Source organism: Apteryx mantelli, chromosome 26 (genome assembly GCF_036417845.1).
Source record: "Apteryx mantelli isolate bAptMan1 chromosome 26, bAptMan1.hap1, whole genome shotgun sequence".
In the NCBI taxonomy this organism is placed as follows: domain Eukaryota; kingdom Metazoa; phylum Chordata; class Aves; order Apterygiformes; family Apterygidae; genus Apteryx; species Apteryx mantelli.
The window spans coordinates 6,259,379-6,278,878 of NC_090003.1; the positions used below are offsets into that span (position 1 = coordinate 6,259,379).

General features: G+C 44.4%; 1 protein-coding gene across 1 annotated transcript in view; it reads right to left on the reverse strand.

Moving 5' to 3' along the window:
- Window positions 1-19,500, reverse strand: part of CASZ1 (castor zinc finger 1) — a 112,859-nt gene continuing 93,359 nt past the window's right edge. The window contains exons 12-20 of the mRNA XM_067311283.1: window positions 18,940-19,100; window positions 15,416-15,538; window positions 14,680-15,015; window positions 12,736-12,934; window positions 12,004-12,175; window positions 8,975-9,123; window positions 6,816-7,050; window positions 5,114-5,407; window positions 1-1,690 (exon numbers count right to left, since the gene is read on the reverse strand). Coding sequence (XP_067167384.1) covers window positions 435-1,690; window positions 5,114-5,407; window positions 6,816-7,050; window positions 8,975-9,123; window positions 12,004-12,175; window positions 12,736-12,934; window positions 14,680-15,015; window positions 15,416-15,538; window positions 18,940-19,100 — 2,925 coding nt within the window. The 3' untranslated portion in view covers window positions 1-434. The remainder of the gene's footprint in view (window positions 1,691-5,113; window positions 5,408-6,815; window positions 7,051-8,974; window positions 9,124-12,003; window positions 12,176-12,735; window positions 12,935-14,679; window positions 15,016-15,415; window positions 15,539-18,939; window positions 19,101-19,500) is intronic.

Below are 19,500 nucleotides of genomic sequence, written 5' to 3' on the forward strand. Positions count from 1 at the left end.
ATTATTATTAATATCGTACAACTGAAAACATGGAGAAAAAAACCCAGAAAGAAAAATGGGGGGCTAGAACCCCACCTCTAATGAAGGGTCCCCAGATGGGTGCAGGCCCCACGCACCATACAGGGGGCAAGGAAGAGCAGCCGGCACCCTCAAGGTTCGTGTCTGTAGAAAAGGGTTTTTTTTTTTTTTTTTGCTGCATCCTGCCCTGATTTTCTGTGATCTGCAGAATGAAGTGATGCAGCACCAGTTCTGCTGCGAACCTGTCTCTCTTATGGGGCCTGTGGAGCATGGGTTTCCTTCCTTCCTCTCTCTCGTGTGGCACGGAGTTTGTTTTTTCACTTGCCATCCCAATCTTTGTTCTTGCCGCATATGGGGTCCTCTTAGTAATTCTGTATAAGAGCAAAACCAAACCACTGCTGCTGTTTTCACTAAGGTTAAGGAGAAGTTGCTGGAGCAAGGGTAGAGGCTGGGGCAGCAGCTGGAGCTGAAGTAGGAACAGGGGCTGGAGTAAGGGCTGGGGCTGGCTCGCCCTGTGACCTGGAAGCATCACCATGGTCTGTGGAAGAAGCAGCCTCCTCTGTTTCCCCATCTTCTTTAGTGGCCAGGCCCTCAGGGTCAGGCAGCGATTCTTCAGAATCTGTGTTCAGGTCTTCCTCTTCATCATCCTCGTCGTCATCATCATCATCCTCCTCCTCTTCATCCTCCTCCTCTTCTTCATTCATCTCCTCCTCATCATCCTCCTCATCCTCTTGGGAAGAGTCATCCTCATCCTCCACATCACCAGAGCCAGATGCCACTGCTCCTCTCTCCTGAGAGGTGGTCCCAGCTCTGCTTGGTGATGGACCTTCAGTGACTTCTGACTGCTTCTTGCTGAGGTCCAGGGAATCATTGAGGCCCACGCCAGCTGCGTTCTGCAGGAAGAAGAGGGAGCTGTTGTTGTCAGTGCTGAGGTTGAGGGAACTGTCCAGGCTGATGGAAGAGTTCTGGATGTCATACTCAAGAGTGGAGTGGGCAAGGCCCTCAGGACCGGGAGAGATGGCAGGAAGCTCCCCCCGCTCCTGCTTCTCGTGTTTGCGCTTGTGTGAGTCCATCTGAGACATGCCCACCACTGTGTGTTTGCAACCAGGGTAGGTGCAATGGAAATGGGAGCACTTGAGTTTGTACTTGCAGTCAGGCACCTCACAGTCCACGCTTGAGCTGAACTGGCAGAAGCCAGCAGCACTGATGACGTCCTGCTTGCCATGATGCTTACGGTGGGCTGTCACCTTGGTGCTGTCAGTGCAGCGGAAGCCACAACGCAGACAGTGGAAGTGTGTGCTATTGCCAGAGAACTGACAGTCTGGGAAGTTGCAACTCAGTGAAGACTTGAAGCGTTTGAAATCATCCAGTACCAGGTTGTCAACGCGGTCGTGGTGCTGGGCATGCTTGTACATGTGGGTTCGGCCGCAGAACTTGTAGCCACAATTCTCCCGTGTGCAGTGGTAGTGGGTAACCTTGAGAGAGAACTGGCAGCTGGAGTCCTTGCAGTCCTCGTAGAGATCATAGCGGCGAAATCCCTCCAGCATCATCCCCTCATCCAGCATCTTACGTGAGGACGCAGTCTTACGGCGCTTGCCAAATGGGGACATGTCCTCAATAATCCAGAAACGCTTTTTGGCCCCTGAGGCAGTTGGCATAGTGATGGTATTCCCTGAGGAGAAAAAGGGAGAGTGGTATTGCTGACAGACAGGTTGCTGTTCATCTCCTCTAACCATCCCAGCAAACCCTGTAAACAATGCTGCAACTGTTCCCACCCCGCAGCTCATCTCTCAAGCTCCAGGTAAGCCTGAACTCTGGGATGATGTGCTGGCTGGTGCCTGCTGTACATCACATCCTCAACTTCGAGCACACTCCACCTTGCCTTTAATTGTCAGTCTTGTATACTTGGTATTGTCCAAATAGGAACTGTTGCTTCTCTGTTTTGCAAGTCTCGCAGCCTTTTCTAGTTATCTCTACTCCTACTCTCATCACAGAGGAGCTGGCCTGTTCTAAAGCAAGGCCTGAGGTGTTTTACTACAGTTTTATTGGGATAAAAGTGTCAAATGTGTTTAAGTGTTCTAAAATCTGTACATGTGTACTGATTTCCCCTCTCCCCGCTCTTCATAAGCTGGACAAAGTAATACGCTACAACTGCCAAGGACAGGCAAGAAGTGAAGGAAGATCCCCTGCATGATTGAAAGTGTGAGGGGGGGATTTATAGAAACAGGATGGACTTTGGCCAGGAGACTGGAACATCCCTCACTGTAATGAGCCTACATATTACAATGAGTGCACTTAGAAAGACAGATGGACAGATGTTCAATGGGGCTAATTCTCATCATCACTAGCCAGCTAACTCTGAGAGAAGATACCAGTTTTACAGCTTTCCCTTGGGTCTCAAAAATCACACGATGCCCCTAGTAAATAAAGAGCCCTCATCTATTTTCCAGTTTCGTTCACGGGGCCAGCATAATCGACTAGTGCTCACATCCCCTAGGATCAAGCTGACATCAAGGACTTGACCCCATTATATCTATTAACTTTTTTTCTTCTCTGCTTGCTGTTTCCAGAATCAAACCACAACCTTCAGTATCAACATGCAGCACAGAGAAGGTTGGAGGCAAGAAGAATGTCTCACCAAGTGCAAAACTGTGAGTGTAACTGGAAATTATAGTTTGCAACTAAAACATTTTTTTTTGGGGGGGGGGAGGGGATGTTTGTTTTTTCATCTTCATGCTGGAACTGCCATCCTGTTAAAAGGAGGCAGGATTTGTGACATGCAGTGCCTGGGGCTTGAGAATCCAGACTAGCTTGCATCCTTGTCTGAGAGAGTGAAGCAGTCATTTGTTTGTTTGAATGTTGCAGAATTATTTTTCCTGGCTGATAAGCAGGTATTAAAAGTGATGGATGCTAGTTTTGCCATATCTGGCCCTTCAAATGTCAACCTTTTAAGAGAAGGTGGCGATTACCCAAGGAAGCCTCCAAAAGTTAAACTGACACTGTACTAAAAGATGTAAGTCTATGGAATGGATAGCAGCAACCTAAGCCCCCTGTTTGGTTCATGTGGGCTTCACAGATTGTAGGATGAGCAAAGAGCAAAAAATTTTCCACACCCGTTTGTTGCATAGCACTCTGCCTCAGACTGCAAATAAGGAAGCCAGCTTGGGGCATCCGTGGTGAGACCAACTTACTGACATGCAGCTGGTAGAAACAGCACGTTAAGGCAAATTTAACCTGCTGTCAGGGAAAGAATAACTTTCTACCACTGCAGACTTCAAACTAGCAAGCTCTTAGCTATAGAATCTGTGACCAATTATATCTGCTCCCCCCAAAACGTTTTGTATTGTAAACCTAGTTCTCTGCTTCCAAGCGACAAGCACATCATTGCCTGGACATCGTCACCTGCTATCCAGACCAATTCCTTACTCCTCCTTTTAGAAAGGAAATTATTACAGCCAGACCATCAAGTCTCTTAGTACAGACGCAGATCATTCAGACAGCAGTATGGGAACAACATTTTAGGGATAAGACTCTGGACAAAAAATCTGAGGAATAAGTGGAATTAAACTTTTAAACTGTAACAAAATATCTAGCTTTTACAACAGTTCAAATACACGTGCTTCAAAGTTTTGTTAAACAATTTTCTTTTCTCATACAGGCAGAGTTTCAGAGCAAGGTATGAAAAAGGAAAGAAGGTAACCTGGTTCTGTCTCTCCTCCTCTAGCCATTAGACAATGCTCAGTCCCTAACAACCAGTTGAAGACTACAAGCCTCAACAGATTTAATCCCAAGCAAATCTCAATGGTAAGTGTGTGCCTTAAGCCTGTCCTGTCAACTAATAATGACGTGAAAATTCAGGAAACTGTTTTAAAACCTAAAGGTAAAAGAAAGGAAACCTTAAAAAAAAAATAGAGGAAAGCACAGCACAGAAGTAAGGTGTTTCAGGTTGCATGCAGATCAGTTTAAAAGCAAAACAAAACAAAGCCTAATTTCGTGTGTCTTATTTTGTTCACTGGAACACACTTCCCTGGACAGGGCAAGGGTCTTTCTCCTGCCAAGTCCTATGACAAAACCTCTGAACTTCCAAGTAGAGCTGGTCCGCCAGCCACAGTCCTCACCATTCATCTTGGGTTTCTGCACTACCACACACGCACACAGTGAAACTGGCAGGAAGAATGACTGGGACCTTTCTAGGCTGCCAAAATCCTCTTAAATGTGAACTTTAAGCATAAATATGCTCTTAATTAACTAGAAAAGAGCTGGGAGTTGGGAAAAGAGGCCAAAACTGAGACACACCCTAAAAACTATTCCCAGCTGGAATGAGAATCCCCAGCCTGAGACATCTCTGATCTTAGTCACACATGGGAAACATGGCAGCTTAACACTAAAAATCTAGATGTATTTGCTGCAGCTGTACGAGCAGATGCAAATAACAGTGAGTGTGAGAAACAGCCTGAGAGGTCTGATGATGTCATCACAGTGACACTGACTGGACTTCCCTGTCTCTGTTACTTGTGCTGGGGAAAGCAGCCCTGATTTTTATGGTTTTATATAGCAGTAGGAAGCAGTGAAGCTGAAAGGACCTGTAGAAATCCTGGAACCGGGTACTTTGTCAGCCATTTACCTGCCAAGGTGCGTGCAGCAGACTGTGCTAAGCACTGAGCTTGGGAGCCTAGAAGATCTAAACCAGAAGGCCAAGTCCCATTAATGCTGCCGGGTCAAGAGTTTGCTTTGGGGCTACCCCATTATTATAAAGAGACTAAAAGTGAGTTTTAACTACAGATTTTGTTGTTAGCTTTTTTGTCATAGTTTGGAATCAGTGGGAAATTACTTGCAGGTTTCTGACTTTTCACAATGATTTGCTATGCTTTTGGTTACTTTCCTAAGCTATGGTTACAGCCTGCTGTTACTGTGTCTGCAGTCAAATGAAGTAGGCATGGAGGGCCCTTGGATAAAGTTTAATGAGCCACAGTGACATATGCTTTTTTTTTTAACTGGCCCAGAGGAAATCCAAGGAGCAGAGAAAAACATGGGCAGGGTGAGTGGGGGAGGAGATGGGCAAGGAACACTAAGAGAGAAAGCAAAGAACTGTTACCTGCTGCATCCTGAACTAAGGGAACGTCACTTTTTACTGGAGTTGGAGTGGCAATGATGGGCGAAAACCCAGAGGTGCTGGCGGCAGGCATGACAATGCCCCTGCTGGCTCCAAGAGTGGCACTGAGCAGAGAGTATGAGAGACAAGATGGAGAGAAAAGATAGGGAAGGGTGGGAAGGGGAGACCTAAGCAGGGCTTGTGAGAAGGATGGAGGCAGAGGTGGTGGCTGAGGTTGTGGTGCATTGTGGGTAGCATCATCGGCAGCAGCAGTAGCAGTAGAAGGAACCAGGCAGCCTGGAGAATGTGGAGAGAAAATAAAAAAGCAGAAAAAAAGAAAAAAAAAAACAAACAAAAAAGAAAAACAAAAGAACTGAAATGAGAACCCAAGAGCGGAAGCAATATGATGAAAATGGAAAATACATTCACGAATGTACGAAACGGAACTGTAACAGAGAGGAAATGGAAGGTGAGGAACTGACAGCATCAGGAAGAGGAGGGGTATCTCTGCAGAAAGAACAGAGTGGCCTTAGTGGCATGAGGGAAGAGCTGCAGTCTTTCAAGCAGAAATTCCTGCTTGTTTAGTCCTTGTTCATCAATATGGTGCCAGCTTATACCAACTAATTGCTGTGAGGGTGGTCTGGCACACTGGACACATGAGATCACTTGCTACATGGAGAGCAGTGGGGCGGGGGGGCATTCCCTAGGAAGTGTGACTCAGGGTGGATGGTGTGCTGATAGTGGAGAGAGTCCCAGGAACTGCTGTCCCACCAACAACTCTTTGGAGGAGCTATAATGCCACAGGGGAACCACTATCATGATCCAGCAGTGTTCATATGATGGTTGCATAAGGAGATATGTTATATGATAAGATTTATCTATTTGGTGTGGGAAGGAAAAGTAGGAAAATGCATCTGAAATTAAAGCAAGCTCATTGAGGCAGCCTTTCTAGAATGCAACACCTAACCCTGGGAAGGACAGCTAAGAGATCCTTGGGTCATCACTAGATGATACAGAACTCATAATGGATATCTGGCTACTGAGAGGATAACTGTAACACAGGGCAGTGGGAGACAGCTATCCAGTGGTCCTGCAAACAGGAAATGACGACAGAATCTTACTTCCAGAAAGAGGGGGATGGTGGAGCTCTCTTCTGTGCAACACTGCAAAGTGGCACAAGAGGCTTGAGTCTTTTGTATGAGGAAAGGAGGTCAGTGAGCTTTTACATGTTGCTTTCTGAAGATGTGGTAGTTTCCCCCCGCCCTTGTGTATAATATTTGCTACTGTACAGTCTTTCTGAACCTCAAGAGTATAGGAAAATGCCTGACTTCAGATGCAGCACAAGGAAATACAAAAAGACATCAGGGGAAAAGCCAGGGACAAAAAAGCTCCACAACCTTTTTTTTTTTTTTTTTTAAAGATCAGTTATTCAAATAGATCCAGCACCAAGATACAGGATAAAAACCTCTCTTCAGGGGGAGAAAGAAAGATATGCTATTAGTTCATGGACCCTTGAAGTGTATATTCAGATGGAGTTTGTCTTGCAAATGATGGCTGGGAACTGGGTTAGTACAGGACACTATGTCTGAAGCTGAACTGGTGCCGTTTACATTTTAAGGTGCTGTTTCCTTTAGCCTCTCTTTATGAGTTTCTCTCTCAAGAGAACATGTGACTGATAATCCACTTCCCCTCCGTTCTCTATTACCTGCTGATGTACTTTCATTGCCCACTGGAGTGCTGGAGCAGCTGCGGTCCATATTGGAAGATTCAGAGGAGATCCCCCCAGGGCTACAGCCAGTGTAATCCATGTACTCATCTGTTTCAGTGTCCATCATGCTCTGGGGTCCCTGAAAGGAAGCTGGGGTTCCTGATGAAGCTGGGCTGGGTGCCATGCTGCCAACATGGGGGAGATTTTCACTTCTTGGAGCGTGGCCAATAACCTGCAGCAAGAAAACAGGACGGGGACTTTCACACCAAAAGCAAGATGCCAAGACCAAAACCATCTGTCTGCACGTTTTCCTCTCTGCCTCTGTTCTTGGGGGATAGCTGGAACATGCCTGCGAGTGGAACCTATGGCACTGAGGCTGGGAGCATGAATCTTGCTTCACTGGGAGCTCAGAGTGTTAATCTTGGCACTTGCATCCTGGTATGTGAATTGTGATGCATTCAGAGGCTGGGAGTGTTAATCTTGGCACCAGTATCCTGGTGTGTGGATTCTGATGCATTCAAAAACAGGAGGTGTTAATCTTGGCATTACTACTTTACTGTGTAGGTCCTGCTGCATTTAGAGACTGGGAATATGACTACTGGCATGACTGCCCTAGTGCCTGCATGCCGATACAGTGCAACAGAGCAACGCAGCCTGAAACCCGCGCTCTTCTGTGTGTATCCTGCTACACTCTGTGCACATGCAGCTCTTGGGGTCTGGCACGGCACGGTCTCCTCTGGGTAGTCACATGGGTAAGTACGAAGAAGGAATTTATATACAAGCACACCAGTAAGTGCCTACTGACCAGCAAGGTGCGAGAAGAACTGGAGTTAGTACTTTTAAACGCAGAAAGCCAGTGGCACTACAGCAACTACGTTAGCTTTGCCACGTGCCCTGACTTGTGCTTTCAGCCTCTTTTTGTTATTTGCTGGACTGCTGCATGGGCTACGCACAGCAGCAGATGCAGACTAGCACTGTTTGCTCCCAGGATTCCTGAGACAATGATGACTATCTCTGCCCTGTTAAAGTGACACAGAATGGCCAGTGAAGGAGATGGAGGTCAAAACTAGTGTTTTCAGCTCAGCATATACTAGAAATCTTCAACAGTTATAAGGCAGTATAGTGGAGACCAATCTATTTGTTAAATCTCTCCTCAGGTTGAGTCTTCTACCTAAGCTTTTCATATTAAGAGCAATAGCTACCACAACAGTAACACCAATTCCTTGGCATGTCACACAGTGAGCTCATTAAATCCAACAGCAGTGAACTTGAACAATTAACTTATTGAAAGTACTTGACAACCAGCAGGGACCTCCCATTCCCATGTGGTAGAATGAAAGGGGATTCCCATCTTACTTCTGCAGCTTTTGTTTTTCATATACCAAAAGATGTCCCAAGGGCCAGACCAGCCACAGGGGTTTAAATAAAGCTAGTTTGTTTCATATCCCAGGTCAACGGGGAAGTTAAAGAAACTAAGGAACAAGAAGAAAAAACAGGAGGTTGCAGGACTGCTACCATTCTGAGCAGCAGCTCTGTGTTGCAGTTGAAACTTTTCAATTTATTCACAAAACAGGGACAAACCTAATCTGCCAGTTATGTTAGAAAAAAGCAACTGCGCAGCCCTGCTACTTTCTGAGAGAAAACAAAAAAAGTCCCAACTTATCTCAACTCCAAATCAGGTAAGGGAAGAGAAATTTTGAGACTGGTATTTCTCCCATCGTAGGTGGTAGCAGCAAATAATTCTGCATGTGCAACAGGATATGTTTACTTTAACCAAAACGGTCAATTCTTCCACAGCCTAAGCGCTTTGATTTTAATAAGCCAATTGGTGTATATTGAGAGAGCAGGGATGGAGTGCAGGTTGTAAATATGAATATTTTACAGTGTTAGCCCTCTCACGTTTTTCTCTGCAACTCACCAGGAAAGGCTGTTCAGACTAAGTAATGCTTTGATGTCTATGCTTCATCATCTTTCCTATAGTATAATGGAAGCCAAACCAGCTAAAGCTAGCTCAGGTGAACTTGCACATCCCAGCTGCAATGCAGATATATCCTTAAGAGGCTGGGTGCAAGTGTCTTGGCACTAATGCTGTTCTGCAGTAAGCAACCAAAAGAACTATCACTACATGCAGATCTACAACTTAACCAGTGAGTCACCTGAGTAGGAACACGATCGAAGTTCTTCCCCAGCATCCTTCTCATGTGCTTCCTGGCGTGGGATGTCATTTGGTGCTTGAGCAGGAAAGAGAACTGGCAGCCCTCTCGAATGCAGTGGAAGTGGCTGTTCACCTGGTTATATTTGCAACCTGCAAACATAAAACCAATGTATGTAGTACATGAAAGTACTGAGAGGAAGAGGGGATGTAGGGGAGATGCCTTGGAGACAGGGCGAGGCTGCTGCTACATTGATTTCCAGTGGATTCGAGGGTCTCTGTGGTCGTGGGTTCTTCAGGAACAGTCCTGGATGAAAACCATAATCTTTAACCTGCTGAGAAACTGCAAGAAAGGACTGCAGTGTACGTGGATTCAAAAAGTAGGCCTCAGCTGCAAACTAGTCACATCCCTCTTCCTTTTGTTATGAAGGAACGAAAGTTACCATTATGCCTAGTCATACCATTAGGACTCGTGGTGCCTCAGGTTATCCAGTCTCAGAAATACATGTTTATGATTAGTCAGACTAGAAAAGGGGTTTTTTTTGGTCTTTTTTCCTTTAACTGTACTCTTAGAACAGAAGAACAGTCTCTTAAAAGCTCTACCGCTGGACAGTTTATACTCTCCTTTCAGATAGAAAGGAGCCAGGAAGTGCTTATTGCCACTCCAAATTTTTTGTGTAATATGGGCAGCTAAAAACAACAAACAACTTATGCAGGTTCTGGCACACAGCACTTGACACGTTCTGCTCCTTGTGGCTACTGCCATACATATTGGGAGTTTGTGTCTTTGTTATCAGACAATCTTGAAAAGCTACCTTCTATATCTGATAAATAAGGGCTCGTTGCAGTTAAAACACAGCTATATCAAGATTCCTGCTGTATCTAATCTCCATCATCCCCTGTGCATAGCCTCATGTATATATAGGTACAGAGCTGCAGACAGGCCCAGTTTTTACTGATCTATCTACACACACGCATACTGTCTATATTTATATATAAATATGTGTGCACACATACAGAAAACTTCATATATATATTACTTATATATATACATAATTATATACGTATACCTATATATGCACGCACACAAACTCTCTCAGACCCTAAAACAGGCCAGTGCTTCTGCACCTGCTATATACATCCTTAACCCAAAGAACAAAGGTATACAGAAAACCAGACATGCATTTACATGTTGGTATAACCATCGACACCTACACAAACATATCCAGCTACACCAGCCTATCATCATGCTTGTCTGTATCTACATGGGTAAATACATAGCCCTGGCTAAATGTACATTTAATGCATGGCAAGCCCAAGCAATAGGCATATGTACATCCTGCTGGATACATGTACCCCCCTCCACTCCCAAAATAAACACTGCTGACACATGCACGCTCTGTAGATGTCTTGCTGCCAAACAGCTCCTGAATTGCCCAGCCCATAGTTAGCTCAGAGATAGTGTTTTATGTGCATGCCAAGTTTATGTTTGTTTAGGTATTCCACTCCCCCACAGCCGCACCTCATTTGCCCTCCCCATCACGGTGTGCTGTTCTTTGGGCTGGAGAACAAACAGTGCTGGCGGGATTGAAACAGTATCAGCAAAGGGCAGGTGAAGGCTCGCCCGTTGCTACGGCAGCAGTGTAGGCTGGGTGTCATATATCATTGTCCTGCTTTGTCTAGCCCCTGCTATCACCTGAAACACCAAAAGTTGAGTAAACAACAGCAACTGCGCTAAATCTACTGACATGTGTAAATGAGACCTAGGTAAGGACTGGCTGTGGAGTGTTGACACTGACTGCCCTGGTTACCACAAGCAATTTACCCATTTGGGTATAAATTCTTTGTGTTTTCAAAGCGTAAGGGAAAAGTTCAGCTCTGGTTATTGTGGTTAACTGTTTCCCTGTAATTCTAGAAAAAAAGAACAGCATCCAGGGAAAGCAACAGTATGGACAAAAAGGAAAGCAGTATTTTTCTCAACCATTTTGTTAAAACTTTAAGCCAGGGCTGACATGAGTCTGTCAGAAGACTGGGTCTGTGATAAAGCTGAGCCAAAACACAACTAAAAGGGTTAGTGAATCCCAGGCAGTGGAGGATGGAGCTTTGTCAGGGTTAGCTTTAGGGACTCCCCCTGGTTCAGAGTGTTGGACTTTAAGCTCCAGGATACTGCTCTGGGAATTCATTCTACTTTCTGTTGTTATGCATTTCTTTTACCAGCTTTACATGAGAGACCCTTAGATTTAAGTAAGTACTGCAGTGCTGCTAATAGTTTTGGCAAATGGGCATGCCCTGGTCTGAGTGCTGTGCCACATCCCAGGTATTTCCCTAGGCCATGCTCTGGTAGGAGGGTGGCATAAAGCAACGATGCTGTATTTCTCTGGTCCTGTAGTTCTCTGCTGCTGAGAAGCAGCTGTGGAGAATGGGGTAGGAAGAGAAGGGAGAAGTTTATTGAACACCGCTCCCCATACCTCTGTCTATCTCCAGACAGAATATTTACCCTTTGGCTTTCAATATGCAGCCCTGGCAAGAGCTATCAAAAAAGAAAAAGAAGTTTCAAATGAAGCTGCCTGGAATGAGGCAAAACAGCTACTGGAAACTGATGCAGGAGGACTTCTCCTTACACAAAAGAGACTCATCAGAACAGACATTTTGCTTACGCTTTTCTTACTCCTAAGAGCACCCTTCAACTCTGCCCAAGACAAGCAGTAGGCACAAAAGACTGCAAAGTACAAAAAAGGCCTTTGACAGATTAAAAGGAAAAACACAAAGGGGAAGTTTATCTTTCGACAAATATATACACAAAACTGTTACAGCTTCTTTCCATTTAACTTGGGCCTATTTGGGAAAATGGGAATCCTTATGCTTCATCCCAGGCAGATCAGCAACAGATTTCTGTTTTGCTCTATTTCTTGCTTTCTGATTTAATGACCAAATACACTTCTACCATAACTAGTAGACTAACTAATGGCATTCTCAGCCTGGACATAAGAAAGACTAGATGAGAAGGGTGAGAGGGAAAAGAAGAAAACTCACCTAGTCTGCCACACTCTTCTCGCTTGGTGAAGTACTTGAAGCCATTGGCTGCTCTTCTCTCTGCCTTCTCATGTTTCTTCACATGCCAGGGCAGCTTGGTGGTGATGTTAGTCACAAAGTAGCAGCCAGGACGAAGACAATGGTAATGCCCTCGCATCCTGAATTCACAGTGCTGGAGGGGAGCAAACAGGCAGGTTATACTAAGCATATCTAAAGCAGAGGCATTCTTATTTGCCTGCTCCTAATGCTCTTCCTCTGAGACAATGAGATTATAGGCCCGAACTGATAGTCTAGATCACATCCATTTCATCTTCCACAAGGCACAATGCAAATCTGTTCCCTGCTGTGTGTTCTGTATTGCTCTGTCATGTACTCTATATTGCTCTAGTCTACGCTGAACTACCCTAAACCACAGCGAAGATTCCATCACTTCCCCCTAACATGTGGCTTTCCCCGATATTCATCATAGAGGTTTCATCATGTCTCTTAGCTCATTCTGGTTTCCTTGTCCACTTCATCCAAGTCATATAAACGTAAAGCAGTGGGCTTTTCAATTTGATGCAAAACAAATGCTTTATTAGACTAAGTAATAGAGAACTCTCCATAGTTCAGTAGTTAGACCAGGGATGAACTCTCAGCCTTGCTTCCAGTAATAGTCCACCTGTTTTTTCCTATCTGCCTTCTTCAGCACACATACTCAGGCTAGTCCACTGCTTCTTGAATTGCTCTTACCTGGTTTGGACAGAGACACTGCAATGAATAGTAAGCAAACTGGTCTCGCACATTCACCAAATTGTTGTTGGGGTTGATGTGGTCCAGGCAGTGGGATTCTGCTTTGCCAGAGGTTTTGCACACATACTTGCAGTTCCCAAAGAGACAGTGGAAGTGGAATTTGTTGGCATACTTGCAGTCCGTTGCCAGGCAGGGATCACTGGAATACATCCAAAATCTAATCATCACCTTCACTCATTTCACACATTTGTTTCTTTGCCAACATTTAATTCAAGGGGAGCCCAGCTGAAGCCTCTGTTCCAAACATGGCCTACAGATTTCCCATAGCCACCTTCCTCTTTAGTAAAATTGATGCTGGCAGACACTACTACAATTCCAGCAAGCAGTGCACTTTCTTGATTAAGGTTATTAAGATATAGCAATGCATGGTGGGATCTGTAGTCTTTGAGGGCTGCACTTCAAATTGAAGAGCTCTTCAGCTCTGGATAGATGCTGATTCTTACCTTCTGCCTGTACTTAGGTCAATGGATTAGCAATTTTTGTATAACTGAAATGAAACTCTTGGGCATGCACAATGCAAGAGAGCTTCCCTTGGCTAGACTATGTGTACAGTGGCCTATTTATTCAGCAAAATGGTTTTGATATTCTCCTCCCTTCCCTTCCCCTCCCCCACCATCATTCCATGGATTTCTAGCTGGATAACCAGAGGTCAGTATTAGAGGTAGCTGACCATGGATCTCTTGGATTCAGATCACTGTACTCAATGCTACTCACTCAGATACATGATATGGAATTAATACACTTACCTGAAAGGAGGCAAACGCCTGTAAATATATGACCCAGAGAGATATGCTCCACCAGCCTGAATAACTAAGTTGTAATGCCTAACCCGACCCTGAACTCCTGTGGCCTCATGCAAACCACGGAACTTCTGTGCCGTGTTCTGTCCAGCTACATACTGGAAACAACAGTTACCAACATCACAGCAGCATTCTGAAACGTCTTAAAATGGTTTAAAAGAATTTCATAGCAGAGCTCTGCAAAAGGGTTGTATTACCCTCTGTCAGACACCTCCCTTGTGAATTACTTCGTAAACTAATGCTACAAATAGTGGACACAGAATTTCAGGAGACTTACATCTGCACAAAAGTTCAGCCAGGACAGCAAAACACTGACAAACCTAAAGTGACAGATGCTTGCTCCCTATTCCTCAAGCTGCTGATAGACCCATTCCTGGTTAAGACATAGTCAAAGCACCTTGCTTCCCATCTGACCTGCCCCCAGTCTTCACTGAAAAAAAAATGAAGCTGTATTACACTGAATTACAGAAGGGATTTGTATGAAAAGGCCGCGTGTCTTATTTGGGGCCAATCCTGAAGAAATACAGCAAGGTTCCTTTTCAGCAATGCGTAAAGATCTACTCTTAGCTAGTTCTGCAGACTTTGCTGCAGTAACACCTCACCTCTGCATGACCGAGCACTCACTCAACTGCCCACTGATTTTGAGAGACCACAGAAAATCATGGTAAGTCTCAGACTTGAGCAAGATCTGGACATGGCTGTCAGGCTTCATACTGAAAACTTCAAAGATGCTATGCTGCCTCCCATACCCTTTAATTTCACAAATACTGCAAAGACAAATGTAATTCTGTTCACCTCTCATGAGGCTCCAGTGATATGTCAGTAAGTTTCTTTCTCCTCCAAACTTGTATCTAAAAGTAATCCCAAATGTATTGAAAAATCCTGTTTTTTCCAAGGATAGCTGAAGGTATTTTATAGATTTCTAAAAGTAACTTTTCTGCAAGATAAAGACCAGAGTACCTTCTGCACAGAAGCCCCCCTCAGTGGGTGGGTACAGATATACCAATAAACTCTGAGCAAAGGCAGAAGGGACTGCCAGGCTGAAGAGGACAAGGAGGCAAGCAGCATCTAAAAAACAACTCACTTCTCCTGGAACTGGAGAAATCCGGGTTTGACCTGAGGCTTGGCATTCTCCAGGGAAGTCGTTGCCAAGGGTGAAGTTGCCAGGCTAGGCACTGATGCTGGGATCTGAGGCATCTGGGGTATGGTCGAAGCTAGCTGCTTCCAAGCTAGCAGCGTGGGGGCAGAGGGCACAGTAGCTGGGCTCGGGGTGGGCACGTCAAGGGCAGGAGCGCTCGCCATGGTGACAGAAGTAGCAGATGGTGATGATGGGGCTAATGAAGCCTTAGATTCGGATGTAGTTGGGAAGGGAGACTCAGAGTTACTTTTCACAGTTCCGCCCTCAGTTCGGAAGTGAAAACTGCAAAAAGAGTGCAATTCAGACATAAATTCTTGACCACTGCATAAAGTCTGATTAAACATCAACAAGAATATGGCAGCAGTCTGAAAACAACTTAGCCCAGGTTAAATCCTAACAAGGACTCTGCACACTTTGTGAAAACACAAATGTCCAGTTCTCAACCATGCCAAATCTGTCACATACTGAACACATTTATTGTCAATCAAAATTAAAGAGGAACATGGTATTCTGCAAAAAAATTTAGCTAGGCACATTTACACAGGATGCATGTGGATGCCCAAACCGCTGCCCTCATGACTGCATACATTCCCACTCCTAAAGAGAATTAGTAAGGTCTCCCTCAGTATGTGTGTTTTAGAGTCTCCTCTAGGTTTCCCACGACTAACGCTCTCCTACTTACTTGGCGTGCTTGATGGCTCCATCCAAGGTGCTGAAGAGGGCACCACATTCCTCCACGACACAATGGAAATGCACCTTATGGAGAAAGTCGCACTGTGCATCACAGAAATCCTTGGTACCAAACCTGACCAAAGCAGACAAGTAGGCATTTTACAGAACGCCCCAGAAGAAATGTTGGAAGAAACATACGTTCTAGCTTTTCAGTTCTACTACCAGCCTGGTTTCTCATGTCACTGTCCTTGCTGCACAAACAATACTTTTGCATGAAGTTACATAGATCTGAACATGCAGAACAAGAACCTGATTTCTCTCTAGTTGAAATTGACTGAGAAACTCCCATTCACTTCAGCGGGTGCAAAATTCAAAACTACTCTGAAACAATATCATGCAGAACGTTAGCGTTCTTGAGTGTCTATGTACAAAAGCTAGAACTCTGAGGAACAATCAAAGGTTAGTAAATTAAGGGAAATCCAGACCAACGGGATGCTGCTGAAACATTGCTGGTCCATTTTCTCTGCTTGAATTTACTGGAAGTAGCAAAAAATGAAGGAAAAACAGTGGTTCAATGGAACCTAGATCCTTTATTTCCCCCCTCTGCTCGAAACCACACAATACCACATACATGGGAGAGACACGGTATCTCCTATAAAGCAACAAGAGCCCAATATGCATAAATAGAGAAAAGCACAGTCCCTGAAGTTCAGAAGAAACAATGCTGCAATGCAGAAACCAGAGCAAAGCCGTCTAAGATGTGCCTCTTGCCATCTCAGAGGAAGCAGTCAAGAAGCCGAAAACAACTAAGCATGGTTTCATCCACTGCTGAGATTCACCATACTTAGTAACAGCAGCACAAATGCATGGGATTCCAGGAAATTCCAGAATCACAGGGAATCAAGAAATCAAGTAAAAAAGCAGTGGCAGGAAGGATTTAAAACTCTCTAGCTGGGGAATCTTGCATAATTAAGGTGCAACAGACTACAATTGCTCTGACGAGCAGGAAAGCAAGAAACAAGCAGCAGCCTGTGTGGTCCCAGGAGGGACCTCTTAACAATCTGAGGTTAAAAGAAAAAAGAATCTTGTACTGGAAAAGGGAAAGGCCAGCGGATCTAGAATACATGCAGTTAGTTAAGGCTTGCAAGGAGAAGATAAAAGAAAGTAAGGGTGTGATAAGAGAAGAGATAAGAAATCAAGTTAATGCAGCCTAAAGGGGTTGTTTTATCAGGGACAAGAGGTACTATACTTAGAAAGAAGGTCGGATAAAAATGGGAGGAAAGTGATGAGTCAAGAATGGCTGCCCCTCTGAAACCTGCTTTGGACAGAAGACACGGCAAAAAATTAGAGATGAAATGAAGACCTTGTACAACAGCAGATAGAGACTGGTTAGAAAATGTAAATATACACAAATCAACCAGTCTGGATGATGTGTGTCCTGAAGTGCAATGGAAATTAACTCAAAAACTGATTGTATTACTATTTGTTATTTTTTAAGCCATAGAGAACAGGGAGGTACTAGGAAACTGGCAAAACTAAGCTAGGTAATGATTCCTTAAGAAAAAAAGAAAAGACAAGTGATCTTTGGCAATTATCATACCTCTAGTCTTAACTTCTCTTTCCAATAAAGTAATGGAGCAAATATTAAGAGGGAGGAGAAAATCATTAAACATCTAGCGGATAAAGGAACCATGAGCAATAAACAGCATCAGGATTATAAAGAATAAATCTCGCCAGACAAATTTAATTGCTTTTTTTGATAGAATTACAAAATTAGTGGATGAAGGGATGCAATATATTTGGATTTTAGTAAAGCGTTTTGATACAGTCTCGCATATGCTTAGAATTAATTCAGATTGGCTTGGATGTGAATACTACTACATGGATTGAAAACTGGCTGAAGGACCGTAAACAAAGGCTAATGACAAATAGCAATGTACTGAGCTGAGAGGAGGCATCTCATGAATGCTGCAAGGATGACTTTGGTTAGGTCTGAGCTTATTTAACATCTTCATTAGTAATCTAGGAGAAGAAGTAAACAGCATGTTAATGAAATTCACAGAAGATACTAAACTGGGAGGAGTTGGAAACACCAGTGCAAGAGGAGAGAAATAACACAGAGGGGCCTTGCAAGGCAAGGGGGAAGGTTCAGAATGACAGATTCGTATTTGGAAAAAAACAGCTAATAAATCTGGGGGTAGGAAGGAGTATTTTATACATACAGAACTCATGAGAGCAACATTACAAACAATCCAATGTAACAGTGGATGGTAAACATAATATATATACATAATGTAACATGGATGTGAAGAAGGCAGCACAACTGTAAGCCGCATACATCGGGCAGGAAGCTTGCTGTATCTGGTGTGGTGATAAAGGAATGGTAGTTCAATTCTGCATACATTCAGAGTAAGAACAATGATAACAGCAACAGGATCAGCAGGCTGAAGGGACTAATTTATAAAGTCAGATTAAAAGAAGTAAATAAGCTTTGTTAAATGATATGCTAGAAGTGTGCGACTATCTGAAGGGGGTGAACTCCAACTGAGGAGAGGAATTATCTGCTGCGGTTCAAGGGGATATAACTTGGAGTATTGCAATGAAATTATGAAAAGTGAAATTCAGGGAGCATACCAGGAAAAAAACACAAACATCCTGACAGTGAAATGTATTATGTGGTAGAATAATGCTCCCAGAGACAAGAAAACAGCCACACTGCTTGGCATAATTAAAACTAGGCTGGACAAAATGCTAGCAAACAGTCTGCAGGGAAGGATCTCGCGTTGGCCAGGGGCAGATGGACAAGACGACCTTCTAGTTTTTTCCATTGTCAAAGTCTGTGATTTACAAAACGTCCACAGGCACGTGCAGGCAACTATCTGTGTCAGAGCACAAACCCATATGTGGCTGCCTGGGTGTATCTGTGTACGCTCAAAGCATGTGTCTGTCTGGGCATGTATGTGCATGTGTCTGCGTGTGGGTGAGTTTTGTATCTGTTCCATTTTCCTTTCAAGCCTCCTTGTCTACAATAAAAACACTGGTTCTCGCAGCAGAAACTATCCAGTTCCCATAGCCCTGTTTGGTTTCTGTAGCCTACTCCTATGACAAGAGAAAATTCCACAGCAAGCATTTTAAGGCTTCTGTGATCTGTGCGTAATAACTAAAGATGGTCTAACACTGGTTCAGTGCTGAAGAGCACACAGGAGGTCCCCAGGACTTGCAGACTGGGGAAATGAAGAGAAGCCTGAGGTGAAGTGCATGCTAATAGCACTATGTGAAGATATGTGCTCCTAGCTGGCTCTCTAACTCCCTTTGCAAAATAATTCTACTTGCACAGTCTTTGCGTGTAGGATCTTAATATCTACTGCAGCCAGTCAGGACTGAGAGGACTAAATGCCCTCCAGAAGGTGATCAGAGTATCACAGAACTAGGCATTCGAATTCAAGACAACTCAGTATTCAAATGTGCATGAGCCAGACACTGCAGAGAAAATCATTTCCCTGTCCCCTATTCCCAGCTCCATGCTTTCCTTACCGGCGCAGGTACATCTTCCACGGCTCAGAGAGTTTCTCCTGAACAAGTGCCTTCACTGCCTTTCCCAAGTACTGTGTTGGCTCCCCAGCCACAGCTTGGCTGCCCTCTCCTTCCGTCTTCAAGTTCAGCAGGTTGCCAAGGCTAGCACTGGTCTTGGACATCTGGAACAAGAACAGGGACACGGCATCAAGCATAGTACACTGCCTGGTACACTGCCAGTCTGGATACCCTCAGGACTGCCCCACAGAAAGCTGTGCATTCGAAGATTAAAAAAGACAGTAAGTCTGCACAGGCTGCCTACTGCATCAGCACAACTAGTAACACCTCGCTCTTCTGCATCCTCCACCCAACTATCAAAAAGTTCTCAGGTGCCCATCTAATAATATTCATGGCTCTTTTGTAAAGTAATGAAGCATAATGTCTGTTTTAAAAATGAGGAAACTGAGGTGAAGGAAGACGTGCCCTATTTGAACATGGAAAAGGTGAACAGATTCCTGTGCAGGCTGGGACAATGATAACCCTACGTAGCGCCTACAAAATGCTGATCTTTCAGTACAGAGC